The 24,723-nt window shown below is 42.9% G+C and overlaps 1 protein-coding gene across 2 annotated transcripts in view; it reads left to right on the top strand.

The window, feature by feature from the left end:
• The window catches only part of LOC132827882 ((E3-independent) E2 ubiquitin-conjugating enzyme UBE2O), a 177,694-nt gene that overhangs the window by 113,636 nt on the left and 39,335 nt on the right, over nt 1-24,723 (top strand). For both annotated transcript variants that reach the window (XM_060844644.1, XM_060844643.1), the window contains exons 11-14: nt 4,034-4,146; nt 11,582-11,713; nt 19,821-19,913; nt 23,232-23,898. In XM_060844644.1, coding sequence (XP_060700627.1) covers nt 4,034-4,146; nt 11,582-11,713; nt 19,821-19,913; nt 23,232-23,898 — 1,005 coding nt within the window. The remainder of the gene's footprint in view (nt 1-4,033; nt 4,147-11,581; nt 11,714-19,820; nt 19,914-23,231; nt 23,899-24,723) is intronic.

The following is a 24,723-nucleotide window of genomic DNA, read 5'->3' as shown; positions in this document are numbered from 1 at the left end:
CACCTGACTCCCCAAAGCCTGTCCATCATCTACCATGCAGAAGTCAGGAGTGTTCTGGAATACCCCTCTCTTGACTGGATGGGTGCAGCTCCAACAACACTCAAACTTGATACCATCCAGGAAAAAGCAGTCCATTTGATTTGACACTGTCTACAAACATTCACTCTCTCCACCAATAATGCTCAGTAGCAGCAATGTGCACTATCAAAAAGATATACTGCAGAAATTTATCAAAAATCATTAAACAGCACCTTCCAAGCCCACGACCATTTTCATCTCTCAGGTAAAGGGCAGCAAGTACATGAGAGGCCCACCACCTGCAAGAGGCTGAGGCATGGCCTTGTTAGTCAAGGATAGTATGACGGTGGCTGAGAGAACTTTTGATGAGGACTCTTCTACTGAGGTAGTGTGGGCTGAGGTTAGAAACAGGAGAGGAGAGGTCACACTGCTTGGAGATTTTCATAGGCCTCCGCAGAGTTCCAGGGAGGTGGAAGAGAGGATTAGCAAAATTATTCTGGGTAGGAGTGAAAGGAACAGGGTGGTCATTATGGGGGACTTGACCTCCCCCAACATTGAAATGCTATAACTCTTGAATGTTGGATGGATCAGTTTTTTTTGTCCATTTGTGTACAGGAGGATATGTCAAAGGGCTGACGAGGGGAGGCCACACTGGATCTGGTGCTTGGTAATGAACCAGGCCGGGTGTTTGACTTCGTTGTAGGCGAGCACTTTGGAGAGAGTGACCATAATCCAGTTACGTTTAGTTTAGCAATGGAAAGAGATAGGTACACGCTACAGGGGAAGAGTTATTGGTTGGGCATGGGCGATTATAATGCAATTAGGCAAGATTTAGGATGCATAGAATGGGGTAGCAAAATGCATGGGATGCAGACAATGGAAATGTGGAGCTGGTTTAAAGGAACAGATATTGTGTGCCCTTGATGGGTATGTCCCTGTCAGGCAGGGAGGAAGTGATCAGGTAAGGGAACTGTTGTTTACTACAGAAATTGCATCATCTTCTTATGAAGAAGAAGGAGGCTTATGTCTTGATGAGGCAAGATGGTTCAGATGAGGTGATTGAGAGTTACAGATCAGCCAGGAAGGATTTAAAGAGAGAGTTAAGAAGAGCAAAGAGAGGACACGAGTAGTCTTTAGCAAATAGAATAAAGGAGAACCCGAAAGCTTTCTATAGGTATGTAAGGAATAAAAGGATGATTAGGGTAGGAATAGGCCCAGTCAAAGACAGAAGTGGGAAGTTGAATGTGGACCCTGTGGATATTGGAGAGGTGCTAAATAAATATTTCTCATCCGTTTCCACTCAGGAAAAGGAGAATATTGTAAAGGAGAAGAATGAGGTACGAGATATTAGACTAGAAAGGATCGAGGTTAGTTACGAACAGGTGTTATCAATTCTAGAAGGAGTGAAAGCCGACAAGTCCCCTGGGCCGGATGGGATTTATCCGAGGATTCTCTGCGAAGCTAGGGAGGAGATAGCGGAGCCTTTGACTTTGATATTTGAGTCGTCATTGTCTACAGGTTTGGTACCAGAGGACTGGAGGATTGCAAATGCTGTGTCCTTGTTCAAGAAGGGAAGCAGAGATGACCCAGATAATTGTAGACCAGTGAGCCTTACTTCTGTTGTATGAAAGGTTTTGGAAAGGAGTATGAGAGAAGATTTATAATCATCTAGCAAGCAACAATTTGATTTCAGATAGTCAACACGGTTTCATCAAGGGCAGGTCGTGTCTCACAAACCTCATTGAGTTTTTTAGAAGGTGACCAAGTATGTGGATGAGGGTACAGCAGTTGACGTGGTGTACATGGGCTTCTGTAAAGACTTTGATAACGTTCCACTTGGTTGGCTGTTGGAGAAAATGCAGAGGCATGGGATTGAGGGTGATTTAGCAGTTTGGGTTAGAAACTTTTCTTTCTGAAAGAAGGCAGCTAGTGGTCGTTGATGGAAAATATTCAGCCTGGAGTCCGGTTATTGGTGGTGTGCCACAAGGATCTGTTTTGGGACCAGTGCTGTTTGTCATTTTTATAAATGACTTAGACGGAGGTATAGGTGGATGGATTAGTAAATTTGCAGACGACACTAAAGTCGGTGGAGTAGTGGACGGTGTGGAAAAATGTTACAGGTTGCAGGGGGACTTGGATAAACTGCAGAATTGGGCTGAGAGGTGGCAAATGGAGTTCAATGCAGCTAAATGTGAGGTGATGCACTTTGGGAAGAATAACAGGAAGGCAGAGTACTGGGTCAATGGAAAGATTCTAGGTAGTGTGGGTGTGCAGAGGGATCTTGGACTCCATGTGCATAGATCCCTGAAAGTTGCCACCCAGGTGGATAGTGCTGTTAAGAAGGCATACAGTATGTTAGGTTTCATTGGTGGATGGATTGAGTTCTGGAGCCGAATATCATGCTGCAACTATACAAAATGCCAGTGTGGCTGTACTTAGAATATGGTGTACAGTTCTGGTCCCCATATTTTGCGAAGGATGTGGAAGCATTAGAAAAGGTGCAAAGGAGATTTACCGGGATGTTGCCTGGTCTGGAGGGAAGGTCTTATGAGGAAAGGCCGAGAGACTTGGGTCTGTTCTCATTGGCAAGAAGAAGGCTGAAAGGGGATTTGATAGAGACGTACAAGATGATTAGATAGGGTAGACAATGAAAGTCTTTTTCCTAGGATGATGAAGTCAGCGTGTACGAGGGGCATAATTAGAAATTGAGGAGTGATTAGATTTAAGACCGATGTCAGAGACAGGTTCTTTACGCAGAGTGATAAGGGTGTGGAATACCCTACCTGCCAATGTAGTCAACTCAGCCACATTAGGGACATTTAAACAATCCTTGGATAAGCACTTGGATGACTTTGGGATAGTGTAGGGGAATGAACAGAGAATAGTTCACGTGTCAGCACAACATCGAGGGCCGAATGGCCTGTTCTGCACTGTATTGTTCTATGTTCCCCTCTGAGCCACCCACCATCTTGACTGGGAAACATATATTGCCTTTCCCTTACTGTTATTGGGTCAAAATCCTGGAATTCCCTCCCTCACAACATTGAGGTCTATCAACAGCAGGTGGACTGCAGTGGTTCAAAAGCCAGTTCATCACCACATTCTCAAGGGCAATTAGGGATAGGCAATAAATGTTGGCCAGCCAGTGATGTCCCCATCCCATGAGATGATGTTTAAGAAATGTCAAATTCTACATTGACCTGTCTCGCAAGAGAACTTTTACTATAAGAGCAATCATATCTTGTTGCATCTGAATAGCACCTTTGTGAGACCATACTGGCATATTGCATGCAGTTATCGAACAAAAGATAAACACTGTTCATAAAGGGAGTGCAGTGACTGATTTTCCTGAGTTTGTGGTTTTGGCAAATGAGCTATTGAGTCACTTGGCTCTTCATGTTTTGAAGAATGACCAGGGATCTCAATGAAACATATAATTTCTCCCAGAGTGAGAGAAGTTTGGATGCACAGGTTATGCTTCCCCTGCCCGTGGATAAAGAACAAAGGATGGTGGTTACAGGGCAGACCATTTAGGAATGAAATGTGAAGCAACTTCGCTCAGATGGTGGCAAACCTGTAGACTTCACAATCATCTAAGGTGGTAGAGGTTAAATCACTGAATGTATTGGCAATCTAGGGGAAGTGTAGGAGTATGGCATTGAGATCGATCAGCCACAATCATAGTGAACCACAGAGTGGACTCTGAAACAAAAGGTCTACTCTTGCTCCTCTTTTCTATGTTTCTAGGTATGGCTTGTATACTCGATTAAATTGTTGAAGGCTATGTCACCGTATGATTTTTGCCACTTGTCTTTCCAGATGCTGCATTCTGCCATTTGAAAGCTGAGGGTAATTAAATAATTTCCAGTGGGACAAAGTGCAGAAGTATTTCTGATCAAGCAGAAAGTTTATTTTGTAATTTGAATTTTACTTAATTCTGACTAGAAATAAGTTCTCACTTTTTGCTTTGTGATTTGTTTTTCCTGCTTTGCATGAATTCGCTGTTCCCCATAAGCTCAAGGACCTCAGGATGTTGGCGTGTATGGAGTTGTGCAGTCTGTTGACCACATTGGACGGACATGCTCAGTGAAATGGTTCAAACCAAAGGCAAATGGCACAGAGATAGAGGTGAGGAACTTGTGAAGCAATTCATATGAAAACTGTTCATTTTCTCGTTGGTTCTTGGCTATTTGAAATTTCATTTTTTTTGTCTTTGCAAGCACCTGGGTGTTGTTTACAAGCACTTGTTAGCTATCTCTAATTCGTCTTGCATTCAACTAGCTTTCTTTATATGGGGCAGTTAGAACATAGAACAATACAGTGCAGTACAGGCTCTTCAGCCCTCAATGTTGCACTGACCTGTGAATTAATCTAAGCTCATTCCGCTACATAGAGTCATAGAGATGTACAGCATGGAAACATACCGTTCGGTCCAACCCATCCATGCCGACCAGCTGTCCCAACCCAATCTAGTCCCACCTGCCAGCACCCGACCCATCCCTCCAAACCCACTATTCATATACCTATCCAAATGTCTTTTAAATGTTGCAATCGTACCAGCCTCCACCACTTCCGGCAGCTCATTCCATACACGTACCACTGTCTACCCTATCTAATCTTCTCATCATCTTGTATGTTTCTATCAAATCCCCCCCTTAGCTGCCTTCTTGCTAATGAGAACAGACCCAAGTGTCTCAGCCTTTCTTGATAAGACTATCCCTCCAGACCAAGCAACATCCTGGTAAATCTCCTCTGCACCTGTTCCAATGCTTCCACATCCTTCCTGTAATATGGCGACCAGAACTGTGCACCATATTCCAAGTACAGCCATACTAGCATTTTGTATAGTTGCAGCATGACTTTGTGGCTCTGGAACTCAATCCCTCTACCAATGAAACCTAACTCACCGTATGCCGCCTTAACAGCACTATCAACCTGGCTGGCAACTTTCTGGGATCTATGTACATGGACTCCAAGATCCCACTGCCCATCCACACTACCGAGAATCTTTCTATTGACCCAGTACTCTGCCATCCAGTTGTTCTTCCCAAAGTGCATCACCTCACATTTAGCTGCATTGAACTCCATTTGCCACCTCTCAGCCCAATTCTGCAGTTTATCCAAGTTCCCCCTGTAACCTGTAACATTCTTCCACACTGTCCGCTACTCTACCGACTTTAGTGTGGAAATTGACTAATCCATCTACCTATGCCTGCATCTAAGTCATTTGTAAAAACTACAAACAGCAGTGGTCCAAAAACAGATCCTGTGACACACCACTAGTAATCGGACTCCAGGCTGAATATTTTCTATCAACCACCACTCACTGCCTTCTTTCAGAAAGCCAGTTTCTAATCCAAACTGCTAACTCCTCCTCAATTCCATGCCCCTGCATTTTCTCAAACAGCCTACCATGTGGGACCTTTATCAAAGGCTTTACTCACGTCCATGTATATCACATCATCAGCCCTACCCTCATCCGCATGCTTGGTCACTTTCTCAAAAAAACTCGGTTTGTGAGACACGGCCTGCCCTTGACGTGTTGAAATCTGAAATCAAATTGTTGCTTGCTAGATAATTTAAAATCCTATTGCTTATAATCCTTTCCAAAACTTTCCTGCAACAGATGTAAGGCTCACTGGTGTATAATTACCTGGGTCATCTCTACTATCCTTCTTGAATAAGGGCACAACATTTGCAATCCTCCAGTCCTCTGGTACTAAACCTGCAGACAATGACGACTCAAATATCAAAGCCAAAGGCTCCGCTATCTCCTCCCTAGCTTCTCCGAGAATCCTCGGATAAATCCCATCCGGCCCAGGGGAATTGTCTACTTTCACTCCTTCTAGAATTGATAACACCTGTTCGTAACTAACCTCGATCCTTTCTAGTCTAATATCTCCTACCATATCTTCTCCTCTATAATATTCTCCTTTTTTCCTGAGTGAAAATCGATGAGATGTTCGTTTACCACCTCGCCGATCTCCACAGGGTCCACACTCAATTTCCCACTTCTGTCTTTGGCCCTATTCCTACCCTAATCATCCTTTTATTCCTCATCTAGCTATTGAAAGTTTTAGGGTTCTCCTTTATTCTATCTGCTAAAGACTGCGCATGTCCTCTCTTTGCTCTTCTTAACACTCTCTTGAAATCCTTCCTAGCTGATCTATAACTCTCAATCACCTCATCTGAACCATCTTGCCTCATCAAGACATAAGCCGCCTCCTTCTGCTTAACAAGAGAGACAATTTCTGTAGTAAACCGCGGTTCCCTTACCTTATCACTTCCTCCCTGCCTGACAGGGACATACCCATCAAGGACACACAATATCTGTTCCTTTAAACCAGCTCCACATTTCCATTGTCTGCATCCCCTGCATTTTGCTACCCCATTCTATGCATCCTAAATCTTGCCTAATCGCATTATAATCGCCCATGCCCAACCAATAACTCTTCCCCTGTAGCGTGTACCTATCTCTTTCCATTGCTAAACTGAACGTAACTGGATTATGGTCACTCTGTCCAAAGTGCTCACCTACAACGAAGTCAAACACCTGGCCTGGTTCATTACCAAACATCAGATCCAGTGTGGCCTCCCCTCTTGTCATCCTTTGATGTATCGTGTCAGGAAATTCTCCTGCACACATTGGACAAAAACTGATCCATCCAACGTACTAGATTTATAGCATTTCCAGTCAATGTTGGGGAAGTTGAAGTCCCCCATAATGCCCACTCTGTTCCTTTCACTCCTACCCAGAATCATTTTGTGAATCCTCTCCTTCACCTCTCTGGAACTCCTGTGGAGGCTTATAAAAGGGTCCAAGCATTGTGACCTCTCCTGTTTTAAAAGTCAACCTCATGTCAACCAGAACCGAAAATGGCAGATATTGTTTGAAGTGCTTTAGTGAACCAGGTGACTTATCTGAAGATCTGTGCTTGCTGTTATGGCACTACCTTTCAAATCCTGGTTTTATTAACTGGACCAGTGTTCCAGGAGTATCAATTAGCCTGGCCTCTGGTTTACCAATACTCTAATTTCCTGTATTGATTAACTCTTGATAAAGATCTGAGAATGTTGAGAATTTTAGAATAATGGATGATATTAGTCCATATCGTCATTTGGATTAGCACATTGATAGCTTAAATCTAGGGGCAAAGAAAACAAACTTGAAAGGAACCTTGCTGCATGGAAGTGAATCATTTCATGATGGAGCTCAGTTCTGTTGTCTGAAGCTTTAAATTGCCATTCATGAATGAAACCTATGGAGCTTAGTCCTTGAGAAACAACAGATTTCTTGATTCATTTGTCCTGTTCCTATTGTTTTAAAGTGTCATCAAGTTAGAAATGAAGGAAGAGAAAATCAGAATTCCTTTTCCTAATGAAATAGGATGTGCTCTCAAGCAGAACAGTGGGTAAATAAAGTTCTTTAAATTGCATTGTCAAACAGTATGAGTAAGACCAAACCTGGAATTTGTGTTCAGTTTTTGGCTTCCTTGTCTGAGGAAGGATTTTCTCTATGGGAAAGACTTACCAGATAGATTCTCAGCATGGCACGACTGACATTTGAAGGGAGTCCAAATCATCGAAGATTGTGTTTACTGGAGTTTAGAATAATGGGAACTGCAGATCTCCTATAAAATTCTAATAGGATGAGACGAGGGTCAATGCAGGAAGGGTGTTCTTGGTGACTGGGGAGATCAGAACTAGCGGATCACAATTTAAACTTGCAGGTTATGCCATTTAAGATTGTGATGAGAAATTTCTCTACCCAGAGAATGATGAGCCTATGGAATTTTCTGCCACAGAAACTGGTTGAAGCCAGAACATTGAATGTTTTAAAGGAGACATTTGGCATATTCTTAGGGCTAAAGCAAGCAAAGGTATGGGATGAAAGCAGGAACAGAGCATTCAGTTGGATGATCAGTCATAATCATGTTGATTGGTGGCAAAGGCTTGATGGGCCAATATACCTCCTATTTTCTACATTTCAATATATTTACTGCACTTCTATTTTGGCTTTGTCCATATGCTGTCTTCACTGAGGCATTATGAAAATCTACTTGGTTTTTGGGCAAGGCCAAATGTAGAACATAGAACAGTACAGACCCTTCAGCCCACGATGTTGTGCCGACCATTGATCCTCATGTAAGGTAAACCTAATGTACGAACCCTCAAACTTCTGTGACTATATGCCTGTCCAGCAGTGTCTTAAATATCCCCAATGACTGCGCTTGCACAACTGTTGCTGGCAACGCATTCCATGCTCTCTCAATTCTCTGCGTAAAGAACCTGCCTCTGACATCCCCTCTATACTTTCCGCCAAACAGCTTAAAACTATGACCCCTCGTTAACAATTTCTGCCCTCGGAAAAAGTCTCTGGCTATCAACTCTCTCTATGCCTCTCATTATCTTGTACTCCTCAATTAGGTCCCCTCTCTTCCTTTTTTCCAATGAAAAGAGTCCGAGCTCAGTCAACCTCGCTTCATAAGATAAGCCCTCCATTCCAGGCAGCATCCTGATAAACCTCCTCTGAACCCTCTCCAAAGCATCCACATCTTTCCTATATTTGGGCGACCAGAACTGGACGCAGTATTCCAAGTGCGGTCTAACCAAAGTTTTATAGAGCTGCAACAAGATCTCATGGCTCTTTAAACTCAATCCCCCTGCTAATGAAAGCCAAAACACCATATGCTTTCTTAACAACCCTGTCCACTTGGGTGGCCATTTTAAGGGATCTATATACCTGCACACCAAGATCCCGCTGTTCCTCCACACTGCCAAGAATCCTGTCTTTAATCCTGTACTCAACTTTCAAGTTTGACCTTCCAAAATGCATCACTTCGCATTTCTCCAGGTTGAGCTCCATCTGCCACCTCTCAGCCCATCTCTGCATCCTGTCAATGTAACGCTGCAGCCTACAACTGTCCTCTATAATGTCAGTCAACGACACCTCTAACCTTTGTGTCTTCTGCAAACTTGCTAACCCATCCTTCAATCTCCTCATCCAAGTCATTAATAAAAATTACAAAGAGTAGAGGCCCAAGGACAGAGCCCTGTGGAACATCATTCACCACTGACTTCCAGGCAGAATATTTTCCTTTCACTACCACTCACTGTCTTCTCCAGCCAATTCTGTACCCAGACAGCTAAATTTCCTTGTATCCCATTCCTCCTGACCTTCTGAATGAGCCTACCATGGGGAACCTTATCAAATGCCTTACTGAAGTCCATATACACCACATCCACCGCTCGACCCTCATCAACTTGTCTAGTAACATTCTCAAAGAACTCAAGATTTGTGAGGCGTGACCTGCCCCTCACAAAGCTGTGCTGACTGCATTTAATCAAGCCATGCTCTTCCAGATGGTCACAAACCCTATCCCTCGAATCTTTTCTAACACCTTGCAGATGACAGACGTGAGACTTACTGGTCTGTAATTGCCGGGATTTCCCTATTTCCTTTCTTGAAGAGAGGAATTATATTCGCCTCCCTCCAGTCCTCAGGTACGACTCCGGTGGAGAGTGAGGATGCAAAGATCTTCCCAAGCGGCGAAGCAGTCACGTTTCTTATTTGTCCTCGGCTGCTCTGGGAAATCTGGTCTGGCCCTGGCGCCTTGTCAATCTTAATGTTTGTCAAAATTTTCAGCACATCAGCTTCCTCAATCTCTATCTGTTCCAGCGTGCTTACCTGCTCCTCAATGGTTTCGTTCACTACAAGGTCCTTTTCTTTTGTAAAAACAGAAGCAAAAAACTCATTTCGGGCTTCCCCTACCACCTCAGCCTCTCTACACCAGTTCCCTATGCTATCCCTGATCGGCCCTACTCTTTCTTCGATCATTCTCTTATTCCTCACATACGTGTAAAATGCCTTTGGATTCTCCCTAATCCCTCCTGCCAAGCCTTTTTCGTGCTCCCTCCTGGCTCTCCTCAGATCATTTTTGAGCTCCTTCCTCGCCTGCCTGTAATCCTCTAGAGCTGAGCAAGACCCTTGCTTCCTCCACCTTGCAAAAGCTGCCTTCTTTCTTTTGACGAGATGCTCCTCCGCTCTTGTCATCCAAGGTTCCTTTATCTTACCCCTTCTCGCCTGTCTCAGAGGGACATATTTATTCATCATTCGCAACAACTGTTCCTTAAACAGTCTCCACATGTCTATAGTGCCCTTTCCATGGAACAATTGTTCCCAGTCCATGCTTCCCAACTCCTGTCTGACAGTATCATAGTTTCCTTTTCCCCAATCAAATATCCTCCCATTGTGCCTGCTTCTCTCCTTCTACATAGCTATGTAGAATGTGAGGCAGTTGTGGTCACTGTCACCAAAATGCTCTCCCACTGCAAGATCTGACACCTGCCCCGGTTCATTGCCGAGCACCAAATCCAAAATGGCCTCTCCCCTTGTTGGTCTGTCAACGTACTGAGTTAGGAAACCCTCCTGAACACACCTTACAAAAACAGCTCCTTCCAAACCATCTGCTCAAAGGAGGTTCCAATCAATATTGGGAAAGTTAAAGTCCCCCATTACAATAACCCTACTACATTCACACTTTTCCAAAATCTGTCGACCTATGCTTTCTTCAATCTCCCTGTTGCTGTTGGGGGGCCTAATGAGGTGACTGCTCCCTTACTGGTCCTAATTTCCACCCATACTGATTCAGTGGGCAAACCCTCCTCGACAATGGTAATTTCTACCCTCTGATTAGCAGTGCTACGCCCCCTCCCCTTTGTTTTCCCCCCCCCCCGCCCCCCCCCTCCCTATTCTTTTTAAATGTTCTAAATCCTGAAATATCTAGAACCATTCCTGCCCCTGAGAAACCACGTCTCTGTTATGGCCACAACATCATAGTGCCAGATACTGATCCACGCTCTAAGCTCATCACTTTTATTCCTGATACTCCTTGCATTAAAGCAAACATACTTTAACAGATCCCTTCGTTCTTTCCCAGGAAATTCCTTCCCACTGGCTACACTCCTCTTGCTGTTGCCACATCTCCATCAACTCTCACCACCGGTATATTGCTCAGGTTCCCACCCCTCTGCCATACTAGTTTAAACCCTCCTCAACCACTCGAGCAAGCCTTCCACCCAGGACATTAGTCCCCTTCCAGTTCAGGTGCAACCCGTCCTTCATGTACAGGTCTCGCCTTTCCCAGAAGGCATCCCAATTATCTACATATCTGAAGCCCTCCCTCATACACCAGCTGCGCAGCCACGTGTTCATCTGCGCCTGCTCCCTGTTTCTCACCTCGCTATTTTGTGGCACCGGTAGTAAACCCGAGAACACTTCAAGTTGGTCAGTTATCTTGAGGCATTGATTGGACTAAGTGATAATGTTGAAGATAAAACTGACCTGAGACTGCCCAACAGTGTGCATTAATGTATAGTAGCACCTTCTGTGTCAGTAACACATCATCCTTCCAACAAGGATTAGCTGTGGAATACCATTTATTGATGTTTGCTGCCGGTAAGTTTTGAGGCTGCTGTGGAGCAGTCTGGAAGAACTGCAAGTCAAGAGTGGGATTAAGGGAATGGTACTTTTTTCTGAGACAAACTTTACTTAAAACTGCAGATGCTGGGATGCGAGGAAGATATTAGTGTTTATGACATTGCTGATCATCCGGATTTCCATTTCCGCATCACTGATATCGTAATCCGCATTGGGAATGTTGAGGAAGGGCGAACACTGCTGAACGACAATGAGGTAATGTAAACTTTATTTCCTCTTCTGCTGCTGCAATGTTATGAGACCAATTTTTGGTGTATTTTAAAAATTGATTTCCTATTTTCAAAATAATTGAATGCAATTCCTCAAAAGTGGTGAAGTTGTGAATCATATGGAGAGTGGTGGTGGAGGTTTGCTGTTTGGACTGGAGACCTGTGACCAGCAGATGTGCCCCAAGGATCAGTGCTGGGTCTACTGCTTTTTTTTTGTCTTTTATAGAAATGATTTGGATGTGAATATAGGGGGTATGCTTAAGTTTGCAGATTACACCAAAATTGGATGTGTAATGGACAGCCAATAGGTTACCTCAGTACAATGGGACCTTGGTCAGATGGGGTGATGGGCTGAGGAGTGTCAGATAGCATTTAAGTTAGATTAAATGTGAAGTGCTGCATTTTGGAAAGGCAAATCAGGGCAAGATTATACACTTAATAGTAAGGTCCTGGGGAGTGTTGCTGAACAAAGACCTTGGAGTGCAGGTACTTGAAGGTGGATGCCAAGGTAGACAAGATCGTGAAGATGGTGTTTGGTACACTTGCCTTTATTGGTCAAAGCACTGCGTATAGGAGTTGGGAGGTCATGTTGTGGCTATACAGCACGTTGATTAGGCCACAATTAGAATACTGTGTGCAATTTTGGTATCCCTGCAGTAGGGACGATGTTGTGAAACTTGAAAAGGTTCAGAAAAGATTTCCAAGGATGTTGCTGGGTTTGGGGGGTTTGAGCTATATGGAGAGGCTGAGTAGGCTGGGGCTGTTTTCCCTGGAACGTTGGCTGCTGAAGGATAACGTTAAAGGTTTGTAATATCAAGGGACATGGATACAGTGAACAGGCTAGGTCTCTTTCTCAGGGTAGCAGAGTCCAAAACCAAAGGGCATAGTTTTAAAGTCAGAGGGGAAAGATTTAAAAGAGAACTAAAGGAGCAACTTTTTCATCCAGAGGGTGGTGTGTGTATGGAATGAGCTGCCAGAGGATGTGGTGGAGGCTGGTACAATTACGATATTTAAAAGGCATCTGGATGGGTGTGTGAATAGGAAGGGTTTGGAGGGATGTGGGCCGGGTGCTGGCAAATGGGACTAGATTAATTTAGGATAACTGGTCAGTGTAGACAAATTGGACTGAAGGGTGTGTTTCAATGCTGGACATCTGATTGTTTGTTGGATGTTTGTTTTGCTAGAACACTTTTATACTGTGAATAGTATTCCTGTTATATTTGAAGTTCCAGTTGTATTGATCCCAGTGTTAATGTTCATACATTAACTAAATCATTTTGCCCTTTATCCATTTTCCTGAATTTTTTTTTTTGTTTTGCTTCATGTTTGCCTTATCATTGAAAGCTGTTTTTTAAAAAAAATTACTATTCCCATCGGATTGTACATTTCAAATCCTAACCACTTGTTGCATAAGGTTTTTCCTCTGGTTCTTTTGCCAATCGTCTTGGTTACTTTTCTATTTATTCAGGGTTGGTTTGATTTATGGAATCCTCTCTACTCTTGAAGCTATGGGTACTTGGTCACTAAGTCTCTTCAAAAATCTCATCGAATTTGGGTCTCTAATGGAATCAAAGGATGAGGATTGAGAGCTTAAAGAGGAGTAAATATGAAGGAGCAATTGTGAACTTAAATGATGATGTTCATTCCTTCCCCTTACATTTTCGAGCTGTGTTGTTTAACCCTTCAGCCAGAAGGAATGTTATGGCAAATAACTTTGACTCCCCAAAGCCTTTCCACCATTTCCAGGGCACACGTCAGGAGTGTGGTGGAGTACTCCTCGCGTCCCCTGAATGAGTGCAGCTCCAGCAACACACACAACTTGACACCATCCAGAACATAGCAGTCCATTTGATTGGCACCGCATTCACTCTTTCCAGCACCGACGCTCAGTAGCAGCAGAGTGTACTATCTACAAGACGTACTGAAATTCACCAAAGATCCAAACACCTTCCAAACCTATGAGCACTTCCATCTAGAAGGACAAGGGCAGCAAATACATGGAAACACCACCTGAACGTTTCCCTTCAAGTCAGTCCTGATTTGGAAGCATATCTCATTCCTTCATTGTCACTGGGTCAAAATCCTGGCGTTCCCTCCATGAGAACTTTGTGGATCAACCTAAAGCATGTTGACTGCAGCAACTCACAAATGCAGCTCAAATGTATATTGCCCCATCCCTAGTTGCTTTGGTAATAAATGCTGGCTAGCCAACCAACAACAACATTTCCCAACAGTGAATAAAAACAGTTTTCTGTCTCTTGGCTGTTTTTGTGCCAAATATAAAACCAAACCTAAAATTAGCAGCACATAGAGTCATAGAACACAGAAACAGATCCCTCCGCCCAACTCATCCATGCTGATCAAATTTCTAACCCAATCTAGTCCCATTTGCCAGCACTTGGCCCATATCCCTCTTAAACCCTTCCTATTCATATATCCATCCAGATGCCTTTTAAATGTTGTAGTTGTACCAACCTTCACCATTTCATCTGGCAGCTCATTCCATACTCGCACCACCCTCTGCGTGAAAACATTGCCCTTTAGGTCCCTTTTAAATCCTTTCCCTCTCCCCTGAAACCAATGCCCTGTACCCCAGGGAAAAGGCCTTGTCTATTTACCCTATCCATGCCCTTCATGATTTTTATAAACCTCCATAAGGTCACCCCTCAGCCTCTGACGCTCCAGGGAAAACAGCCCCAGCCTATTCAACCTCTCCCTATAGCTTAAACCCTCCAACCCCAGCAACATCCTTTTTAAATCTTTTCTGAACCCTTTCAAGTTTCAGAATATTCTTCCAATGGGAAGGAGACCAGAATTGCACGCAATATTCCAAAAGTGGCCTAACCACCATCCTGTACAGCCTCAACATGACCTCCCATCTCTGGTACTCAATACTCTGACCAATGAAGGAAAGCATATGGGTCCACTGCTGTTCGTCATTTATAGAAATGGCCAGCATGAGGGCTTAGAAGGGTGGATTTGTAAATTTGCGGACGATACTAAGGTCGGTGGAGTTGTGAATAGTGACGAAGGATCTCGTAGGTTGCAGAGAGACATAGATAGGATGCAGAGGTGGCAAATGGAGTTTAGTGTGGACAAGTGTGAGGTGATACACTTTGGACAGAGTAATTGGATGCAAAGTACTGGGCTAATGGTAAGATTCATGAGAGTGCAAATGAGCAAAGAGATCTCGGTGTCCATGTACACAGATCCCTGAAAGTTACCACTCAGATTGACTGGGTTGTTAAGAAGACAGTGTTTTGACCTTTATTAATAAAGGGATTGAGTTCCAGAACCAGGAGGTTATGCTGCAGCTGTACAAAGCTCTGGTACGGCCGCACTTGGAGTATTGTGTACAGTTTTGGTCACCGCATTATAAGAAGGATGTGGAAGCTTTGGAAAGGGTACAGAGGAGATTTACTTGGATGTTGCCTGGTATGGAAGGAATGTCTTACGAGGAAAGGCTGAGGGCCTTGAGGCTGTTCATTAGAGAGGAGGAGGTTGAGAGGTGACTTAATAGAGACATACAAGATAATCAGAGGGCTAGATAGAGTGTCTTATACCTATCTCCCCTTTTTCCAAGTATGGGGACGGCAAACAGGAGGGGACACAACTTGAAAGTGAGGGGAGATAGGTATAAGACAGATGTCAGAGGTAGTTTCTTTACTCAGAGTAGTAAGGGTATGGAATGCTTTGCCTGCAACAGTAGTAGATTCGCCAAGTTTAAGCGCATTTAAGTTGTCATTGGACAGGCATATGGACGTACATGGAATAGTGTAGGTGGGATGGGCTTCAGATTAGTATGACCGGGAGGTGCACAGCGAGGGCCGAAGGGCCCAAACTGCGCTGTAATGTTCTATGTTCTATATCAAATGCCTGCGATTCTACTTTCAAGGAGCTATGAACCTGCACTCCAAGGTCTCTTTGTTCAGCAACACTTCCTGGGACCTTTCCATGAAGTGTATAAGTCCACTTGGTTACAGATTGCCATCTTGAAAATGTCCTTTTATCCTAACTCTATATTCTATTTGTTGGCCATTTTTCTATCCAGGCGAATACATTATCTCTAACACCATAGGCTCTTGTCTCATTAAATAGCCTAATGTGTTGTACCACCTTGTGTCTTTTAGGAAATCTAAATTAAGTAAATCATTTGGATTTCTATCAGTGCACCGTGGCACAAGTGTAGACCATTTACACAATGCACTTTTCAAAGCCATAACCCCTATCAACTAGAAAAACAAAGGTACAGACACATTCTACAGTGTTGAAAAAGGTCCTCCATTGTGTCCACACTAGTTAAAAACAACTACCTAACTATTCTAATCTCACTTCTCAACTACTTGGCCTGTAACCTTTTTATGCCTTGGCATTGCAGGTGCACATCTAAATACTACCCCAATGTTATGAGGGTTTCTGCCTCTAATATCCATACAGACAGTGTGTTCCAGATTTTCCCCACCCCTGGGTGCAAAAGGTTTTCTTCACATTTCCTTTGAACCTTCTGATTTGATTTATTATTGTCACATGTACTTAGATACAATGAAAAGTTTTTTTTGGTTTTGGGTGCAGTACAAGCAAATCATACAATACAGTGCACAGGGATAATAGAGCATGGAATACAATGTTAAGGCTACAGTGAAGGTTTACAAATAGCAAGATCAACATTCTGCCTCTCCCCTTAAATCTATGCCCCTGGTCATTGATCCCTCTATCGAGAAAAAAGCTTCTTTCTGTCCACCCTGGCTGTGCCTTTCATAATTTTACACATCAAATAGTACAAAGGAGATTGAGGAAGGACAAAAGAAAGCAACTTCAGTTTGCCCAATCTTTCTTCATAACTGAAGTTGATTTCTTGTTCCCTCCTTGATTGGTTGTCCTCCCGTCCCCTAACCTCTTGTGGCTAGACAGGAATGTGAACATATTTGCAAGCACCCCTGTTATTTCCTCCCTTGCCCCTCTGGGATATATTTCATCCAGCTCTGGAGATTTATCTACGATTTAAGCCTGAAAGACCACTCAGAACTTCCTTTCAGTCTGTACTAATTTCTTTCATTATATCAGCAGCCCATCTTTAATTTCTATTTTTACATCGTCCCTTCTAAGAGTGAATACTGACACAACGTACTTATTTACAGCCCTACCTTTATCCTCTGGGCTGCATGCATAAATTATTGCTGCAACTCTTAATGGGTCCTACTCTTTCCCTCATTATCCTTTTATCTTTAATGTACAGGATGTAGGTTTGCTTGCTGAGTTGAAAGGTTCATTTTCGGACAGTTTCATCACCATACTAGGTAATATCATCAGTGGGCCTCCGGACGAAGCACTGCTGGTGTTTCCTGTTTTCTATTTACATGTTTGGGTTTTCTTGGGTTGGTGATGTCATTTCCTGTGGTGATCTTGTATCTTGCTTAATGTATTTGTAAGTCACTTTGGGATATTCCTATATTTTACCTGCTAGTAACCTTTCACATTCCCTTTCAGCTCTCCTGATCTCCTTTTCAAGTTTCATCTTGCACCTTTTATGCTTCTACAGGGCTTCTGCTAAATTGAGTTTTCATTATCTGCCATAAACCTCCCTTTCTGTCTTGATCCAATGCGGTATATTCTTCAGTATCCAGGGTTCACGTAATGTTTCTTTATTGGAACATACTGATCTTGTACACTCCATATTTCGAGTGCATCCCACTGTTCTGAGAGATTTGCCTGAAGGTATCTGTTTACAGTCCAGTCTGCCAAATCATATCTGATGTTGACAAAAATCAGCCTTTGCCCAGGTGAGAACTTTGATTTCAGGCCCATTCTTGTCCTTTCTATAACAATCTTGAATCTTGTGGGTTTGCAGTTACTGTATGCAAGATACTCTTGCACTGATACTTCACTTGCTACGCTTCATTACTACTTGTTCACCATTCATCAGTAAAGCAATGGAAGATCTGATCAACAGTGCTGTTCAGTAGTTCCTGCACAGCAATAACCTGTTCAGTGGTGCCCAGTTTGGGTTCCGCTAGGGTCACTCAGCTCCTGACCTCATTACAGCCTTGGTTTAAGCATGGACAAAAGAATTCCAGAATGGCAGCCCTTGATACCAAGGCTATGTTTGACAGTATTACATCATTGAAGCCCTTGCAAAACTGCAATCGATGAGTATCGGGGTAAACTTTTCACTGGTTCGAGTTATACCTGGCACACAGGAAGATGGTTATGGTTGTTGGACATCAGTCACCTCCGCTCCAGCACATCTCTGCAGGAGTTTCTCAGGGTAGTGTCCTTGGCCCAACCACCTTCACCCACATAATCAATGACCTTCCCTCACATTTTAAGGTCAGAAGCAGAGATGTGCCATGATCTGGAAACTATGTTCAGTACCATTCGTGACTCCTTATACTGAAGCAGTCCACGTTCAAATGCAACAATATTGGACAATATCCAGGCTTGGGCTGACCAGTGGAAGAGTGAGATGCTGGGAAAGCAGCATCTGAGGAGCAGGAGAGTCAAGGTTTTGGGCAAAAGCCCTTCCTGATGGCCCTTACTTGCAACTCTAGCTTTGAAACACTGTCCTCCAGTAGCTGCAGCTGGACACAATTCCTATGCATGTGTTCGACAGGGACAACTGAAGCTTCCAAGACTTGCCACATAGCACAGGCATATATCACTGTGAGCTTTCCTGCCATGATTTCTTTACTCTCCTTAGTAATGCTCTTTTTTTTTTAAAAAAAAATTAGTTCACAAGTATATTCAACTACCTCCCTCATGCCACGTGTACTTCCCCTACCCTGTTTAGCTTTCTTATATTTTTTAGATCATGAACTAGTTGACACATACATTTCATGTGATGTCTGTTTGATTTGATCTTCCACTCAGACTCTGAAGCAGCAGCTGTTAACCTAGAACTGCCTTTTCTCTGCTCAGTTGAACCTGCAGAATATAGTGTTACAAACTAATAAACTATGGAAAAGACCTGCAAACTTTAAGCAAAGAAGTCACCATCTCCCCCCTACGTACTGAATTCCCACGGTGCAGTACATTTCCAGTAGCACACAGACTGACTTGAGCTGTTCTTCACTATGCACGAGAAGACCGTCAGGCAGCAACCACGTGTAACAGGATTTAAAATCACCTGCTATTGGCACTCAATAGTATTGCCATTGCTCTATTCCACACTGATAATTTGGGGGAGGCGAGGAGTAGAAAACTGCACTAGAGGCCAGGCAACTTTCAAATCACTGAGACAATGAGTTAAACATGGAATATCTAGCTGAATGTTGTGTATGAGAAAAATGTGGTTGAAGCTTCTATTGTGTGTTTTCCTGTCAATGAATAAATTTTTAATCTACATTGCAATAAATAGGCTAGTAACTGGTTGAAATCTTTCAGTTTTGGGCATATGCAATGAAAGCACATTTGCTGTGAACTCACTAGTCTGTAGAAGTGGTGACTTTTTCTAGAGTGATTTATTTTGGGAAGAAATTTTTTTGTCCATTTGTGTGATGTGGGTGTCATTGGCTGGCCAGCATTCATTGCCCATCCATAGTCTCCTTTTTGAGAAGGTGGTGGTGAACTGCCTTAGCTGAATCATTGCTGAGTGGATAGTCAGGTGAGATACGTCTGAGTTTGTACCCTTTTCATTATGAAGGTAACTGTGGTTCAGACTAATTCTTGTTTACTGATGGTTTCATGAACTTGGCCAACCCTAACTAGGTGATCAGAGGCCATTGTAGATCAATATTTGTCCTTGTATTAAACCAGTTTTTAGTCCATAGAAGTTTTTGCGTGTCAAAATCAAATGATGGAAGGCAGATTTCAATAGTCAAGTATTAGGACAGTGATAAATACGAAAATCAAAAGCTTTACCCCCAAAAATGGAGAAGTTGCACTTGAGTAACTATTGAAACCTTAAACAATTGTGCCCCTTGTATTGTATCGAAGAAATAAAAACAAGCTGTCAGCTGAACAGAGTGCCAATGGTTTGGCTGATCCTGGGAAACCAAAGGGCAATCCACTGTTGCCTCTGTCTGGACAGCAGTCTTTAGCATTTGATATGCAAAGAGGATTTGTATGTTTTGGACTGAATGATTCTGTCTTTTTAGGAACCTTCTGTCGGTCAGGTGTCGCGTGTTGATATTAGTGGGAAGGTTGAAGTGGTCTGGGCGGATAACTCCAAATCCAGCATACTGCCTCAGGTAAGAAATTGCCCAGAACCTAAGGGTTTGTTGTCAAGTAGGAAGAAATATCCATATTCATTCTAATTTGACTCATTCTCTGCCAGCTTGAGAATGTGGTACGTATTTTTGATAACTAAGTATTTGAGGGAAAACAATAGTAAACTTCCATAGAATTACTTTGGAATAGATTGGGGTCATTCAGCCTGTCAAGTGCATGCCAGCTGTCGAACAATCAAATCCGTCGATTCCCTTGCTTTATATCTCTATAACCTTTTCAAGTTTATTTTCTACAAGTGCCCATCCAGTTTATTTTTGAAATTGTTGATTTGTCTTTGCTTCACCTACATTTTGTAGGCAGTAAGTTTGTGGTCATTGCCAGCTGCTCTGTCTAGTATGTGTATTGACCCAAGTGTTTGATTCTGTACCAGAGTTATACTTTCAGCTGAATCTGATTGATGTACATTGAGCTTCATACCCTCAATATAACAATCATAAACTTGGCCTTCTGTGAGGTATTTGGCCTGTTAAGTGTATTAAGGGGCAGCCCTACTTCACACGTCACTTCCCTGTTTGTCTTTAATCTGTATCTTCACCTTCAAGGACTTGGATTCAAAGAGATGTACAACATGGAAACAGACCCTTCGATCCAACTCGTCCATGCTGACCAGATATCCTAAATTAATCCAGTCCCATTTGGCCCATATCCTTCTACATCCTTCCTATTCAGGTACCCTTCCAGATGCTTTTTAAATGCTGTAATTGTACCAGCCTCTGGCAGCTCATTGCATACACTCATCACCCTCTCTGTGAAGATGTTGCTACTTGGGTACCTTTTAAATCCTTCCTCTGTCTGTTTAAACCATGCCCCCTAGTTTTGACCTTGGCTATTCGCCTTATCCATGCCTCTCATGATTTTATAAACCTCTATAAAGTCACCCCTAAGCTTCTGAGCCTTCAGGGAAAATAGCTCCAGCCTTTTCAGCCTCTCCGTATAGCTCAAACTCTCAACCTGGCAATATCCTTGTTAATCTTTGCTGAATCCTTTCAAGTTTCAGAATATCCTTTCCATAGCAGGGACGCCAGAATTGAGCCCTGTATTCCAAAAGTGGCCTAACCAATGTCCTGTGCAGCTGCAACATGACCTCACAACTCCTGTGCTGAATGTGCTGACCAAGAAAGGAAAGCATACCAAACGCCATGTTCATTATCTAGTCTACCTGGGAATTCACTTTCAAGGAACTATGAGCCTGCAGTCCAAGGTCTGTTTGTTCAGCAACACTCCCCAGAACCTTACCATTGAGTATATAAGTCCTACCCTGATTTGCCTTTCCAAAATGTAGCACCTCACATTTATCTAAATTTAAATTCCATCTGCCACTTAGAGTCATAGAGATGTACAGCATGGAAACAGATCCTTCAGTCCAACCGTCCATGCCGACCAGATATCCCAACCCAATCTTGTCCCACCTGCCAGCATCCGGCCCATATCCCTCCAAACCCTTCCTTTTCATATACCCATCCAAATGCCTCTTAAATGTTGCAATTGTATCAGCCTCCACCATATCCTATGGCAACTCATTCCATACACGTACCACCCTCTGCGTGAAAAAGTTGCCCCTTGGGTCTCTTTTATAGCTTTCCCGCCTCACCCCAGACCTATGCCCTCTAGTTCTGGACTCCACAACCCCGGGGCAAAGACTTTTCCTATTTACCCTATCCATGCCCCTCAATTTTGTAAACCTCAAGTTCTTGGCACATCTGATTAAGATCCTGTTGTAATCTGAGGTAACCTTTGTCCACTACACTTCCAATTTGGTGTCATCTGCTAACTTACTAACTGTACCTCCTATGTTCACATCCAGATTATTTATATAAATGACGAAAATCTATGGATCCAGCACCAATACTTGTGGCGCACCAGTGGTCACAGGCCTCCAGTCTGAAAAACAACCCTCCACCACCACCCTCTGTCTTCTATCTTCGAGTCAGCTCTGTATCCAAATGGCTATATCTCTCTGTATTCCATGCAATCTAATCTTCTAACCAATCTACCATGAGGAACTTTACAGAAGAACATATAGATCATGTCCATCGCTCTGCCTTTACCAATCCTCTTGGTTACTTCAAAAAACTAAATCAAATGAGTGAGACATGATTTCCCGTGCTCAAAGCCATGTTGACTATCCCTAATCAGTCTTTGTTTTCCAATTATACATAAATTCTGTCCCTCCAGATCCCCTCCAACAACTTGCCCACCACTGATGTCAGGCTTACTGATCTATGATTCCTTGGCTTTTCCTTACCACCTTTCTTAAATAGTGCCATCACGTGAGCCAACCACCAGTTTTCCAGTACCTCATCGGTGATCGGGGAGACAGTGGCCTAGTGGTATTATCACCTGGATTGTTAATCCAGAGACCCAAGTAATGTTCTGGCGACCCAGGTCCAAATCCTGCCATGACAGATACTGGATTTGAGTTCAATTTTAAAAAATCTGGAAATAAGAGTCTAATGATAACCATGAATATTTTGCCAATTGTTGGAAAAAAAACCCATGTGGCCAATTAATGTCCTTTAGGGAAGGAAACTGCCATCCTTACCTGGCCTGGCCGACATGTGACTCAAGATCCACAGCAATGTGCTTGACTCTTAACTGCCCTCTGAGTAATTAGGATTAGGGTAGCATTTATTGCCCAACTAGCAATGCCTGCATCCCTGGAATGAATTAAAGAAAAACTCCATGGACCTAGTAATCACTTCCCTAGCTTCTGACAAGTTCTGTGATTCAGGGAATTTATCCACCTTTATGCATTTTAAGATACCCAGCACTACCTCCATTTGTAATCTGCTGTCCTCTGTTGGCTTTTAAAAGCGTCCCAATCCTCTGACTTCTCACTAATGTTTACTACGTGAACAAATAGCAAAAAAGTATTTCCTTGTTTTTCCTCTATCACTTCCAAATCTCCCCTCACATCACACTATTTGGTTTAAAGCCCTCTCTGTAACCATAGTTAACCATTCATCGTACACTGGTCTTGAGATGGGCTTTCACCTGGGCCTCTCTAACAGTACTGCTGCCTATTTCATCCTTTATAGGTTCTCGTGCTCTGTGAATTGAAACACATTTCTTTCTCTCTCCAAGCTTTTGAGTCATGCATTTGACTCTGATTTTTTTTTAATCCAATGCTAAGTTGGTCATGGTTAAGTTGTAACCCAGGTGGTGAGACCAAATGACCTTTTGATGTTTTATTTTCTAACATCCATATCAGTACCTAACTTATGAAATGTTAACAACTCAACTTTAAGTTTGAGTAAACTTTACTTTTTTTTTGTTAGCATCTGTATAATGTTGAGTCTGACATTGAAGAATCTGACCTGGATTCTTTGGATGGCACCTCTACTGGAGCAACATCTGATGAATGGGAAGATGACAGTGATAGTTGGGAAACAGATGATGGTGTGACTGAAGATGAAATTGTAAAGGGAAGTGAAGCGCTTGAAGTTGGAATAGAGGTTACAGCACAATCGGAAGAGAGTAAGACTGAATCGGAGCAGGCTCAGGTTGCTGGAGCAACTTCAAGTAGCGCAAATCTTGAGAAAGTTGCAAAGGATGGTTCTCCCAAAGGTTTTCATGAGATAAAAGAAGCAATCAAGATTTTGGAAAGTCTAAAGAATATGACAGTAGAACAGCTGATGACCGGCTCTGCTACTTCCCCAACAGTAGAGCCAGAAAAGCAAACGAAAGATAAGAAATTCAGAGATGATATCAAGAAACTGCAGGAAACTCTTCAGAAGACACTGGACAACGTGGCCATTGTGGAGGAAGAGAAGATGGAGGCTGTTGTGGAAACTGAGAATAAAGAAGAAAAGCTTGAGATGCAGACTCCAATCAAATCAGAGTGGTCCAGTGATACGCCTGTACTTTGTCAACAGAGCAGTAAGCCTGGTGTGACTTTCACGAGTGCAAAAGGAGAAGTCTTCTCAGTGTTGGAGTCAGTGCCTGGTAAGACTCAGTCTATACAAAAGTTGTACCTGTTTTTTAAAAATTTGTTTTCCCTTTCTCCAAACGCGTGACAAATTGTAAAATAGGAACTTCAGGCAATGCATAAAAGTAGTGCTTTTGATGATGCTTTGTTCTCATCATGGGAGCATTGGTTGTAATTAAGACAGGCTGAGGAGGGAGGTGGTGGTAGAATGGTAAAAGTCATTGGTCGGTTTTGAATCTATGACCCAGTGCTGTAACCTAGCATTGTGGATTGAGATCAATGTGATGGTGAAATTTGAAGTCAATAGAATTCTGGAATTCAAGGCTAGTCTAATGGTGAGCATGTAACCACTATTGTAAAAATCCAACTGATTCAGTAATGTTCTTTTTGAAAGGAAATCTGCCATCCTTACCTGGTCTGTCCTACTTGTGTCTACAGACCTACAACAATGTGGCTGATTTTCTGAGCATTTGGAGCTGGACAATGAATGCTGGCATAGCCAGAAACAGTCTTCTGATGCACACAAAGAAAATTAAGGATGCTGCTGTTGTCAGGCCAGGATCTTGGGGTCTTCTAGGCTGATAGCCTGTCCTTGTTCCTCAACACTGCATGGTGGGAAGGAGAATTCTTGCATTTACATTGCAACATGAGATATTAGTGGGCTCATCTGAACATGGCGGTCTGAGGGTATAGTCATAAAACCTGAGTCAATTTGTTGAGTATCTTCTGGAATGAACTCTTGTCACCAAAAAGTGTAGTGGAAAGCACTGGCAACAAAAACTTCAAATACAAAGAGAACATTACAGTGCAGTACAGGCCCTTTGACCCTCAATGTTGTGCAG

This window comes from Hemiscyllium ocellatum, chromosome 25 (genome assembly GCF_020745735.1).
Source record: "Hemiscyllium ocellatum isolate sHemOce1 chromosome 25, sHemOce1.pat.X.cur, whole genome shotgun sequence".
Lineage (NCBI taxonomy): Eukaryota > Metazoa > Chordata > Chondrichthyes > Orectolobiformes > Hemiscylliidae > Hemiscyllium > Hemiscyllium ocellatum.
The sequence above is the reverse complement of the archived record's forward strand: the minus strand, read 5'-3'. Positions and strand labels throughout refer to the sequence as shown.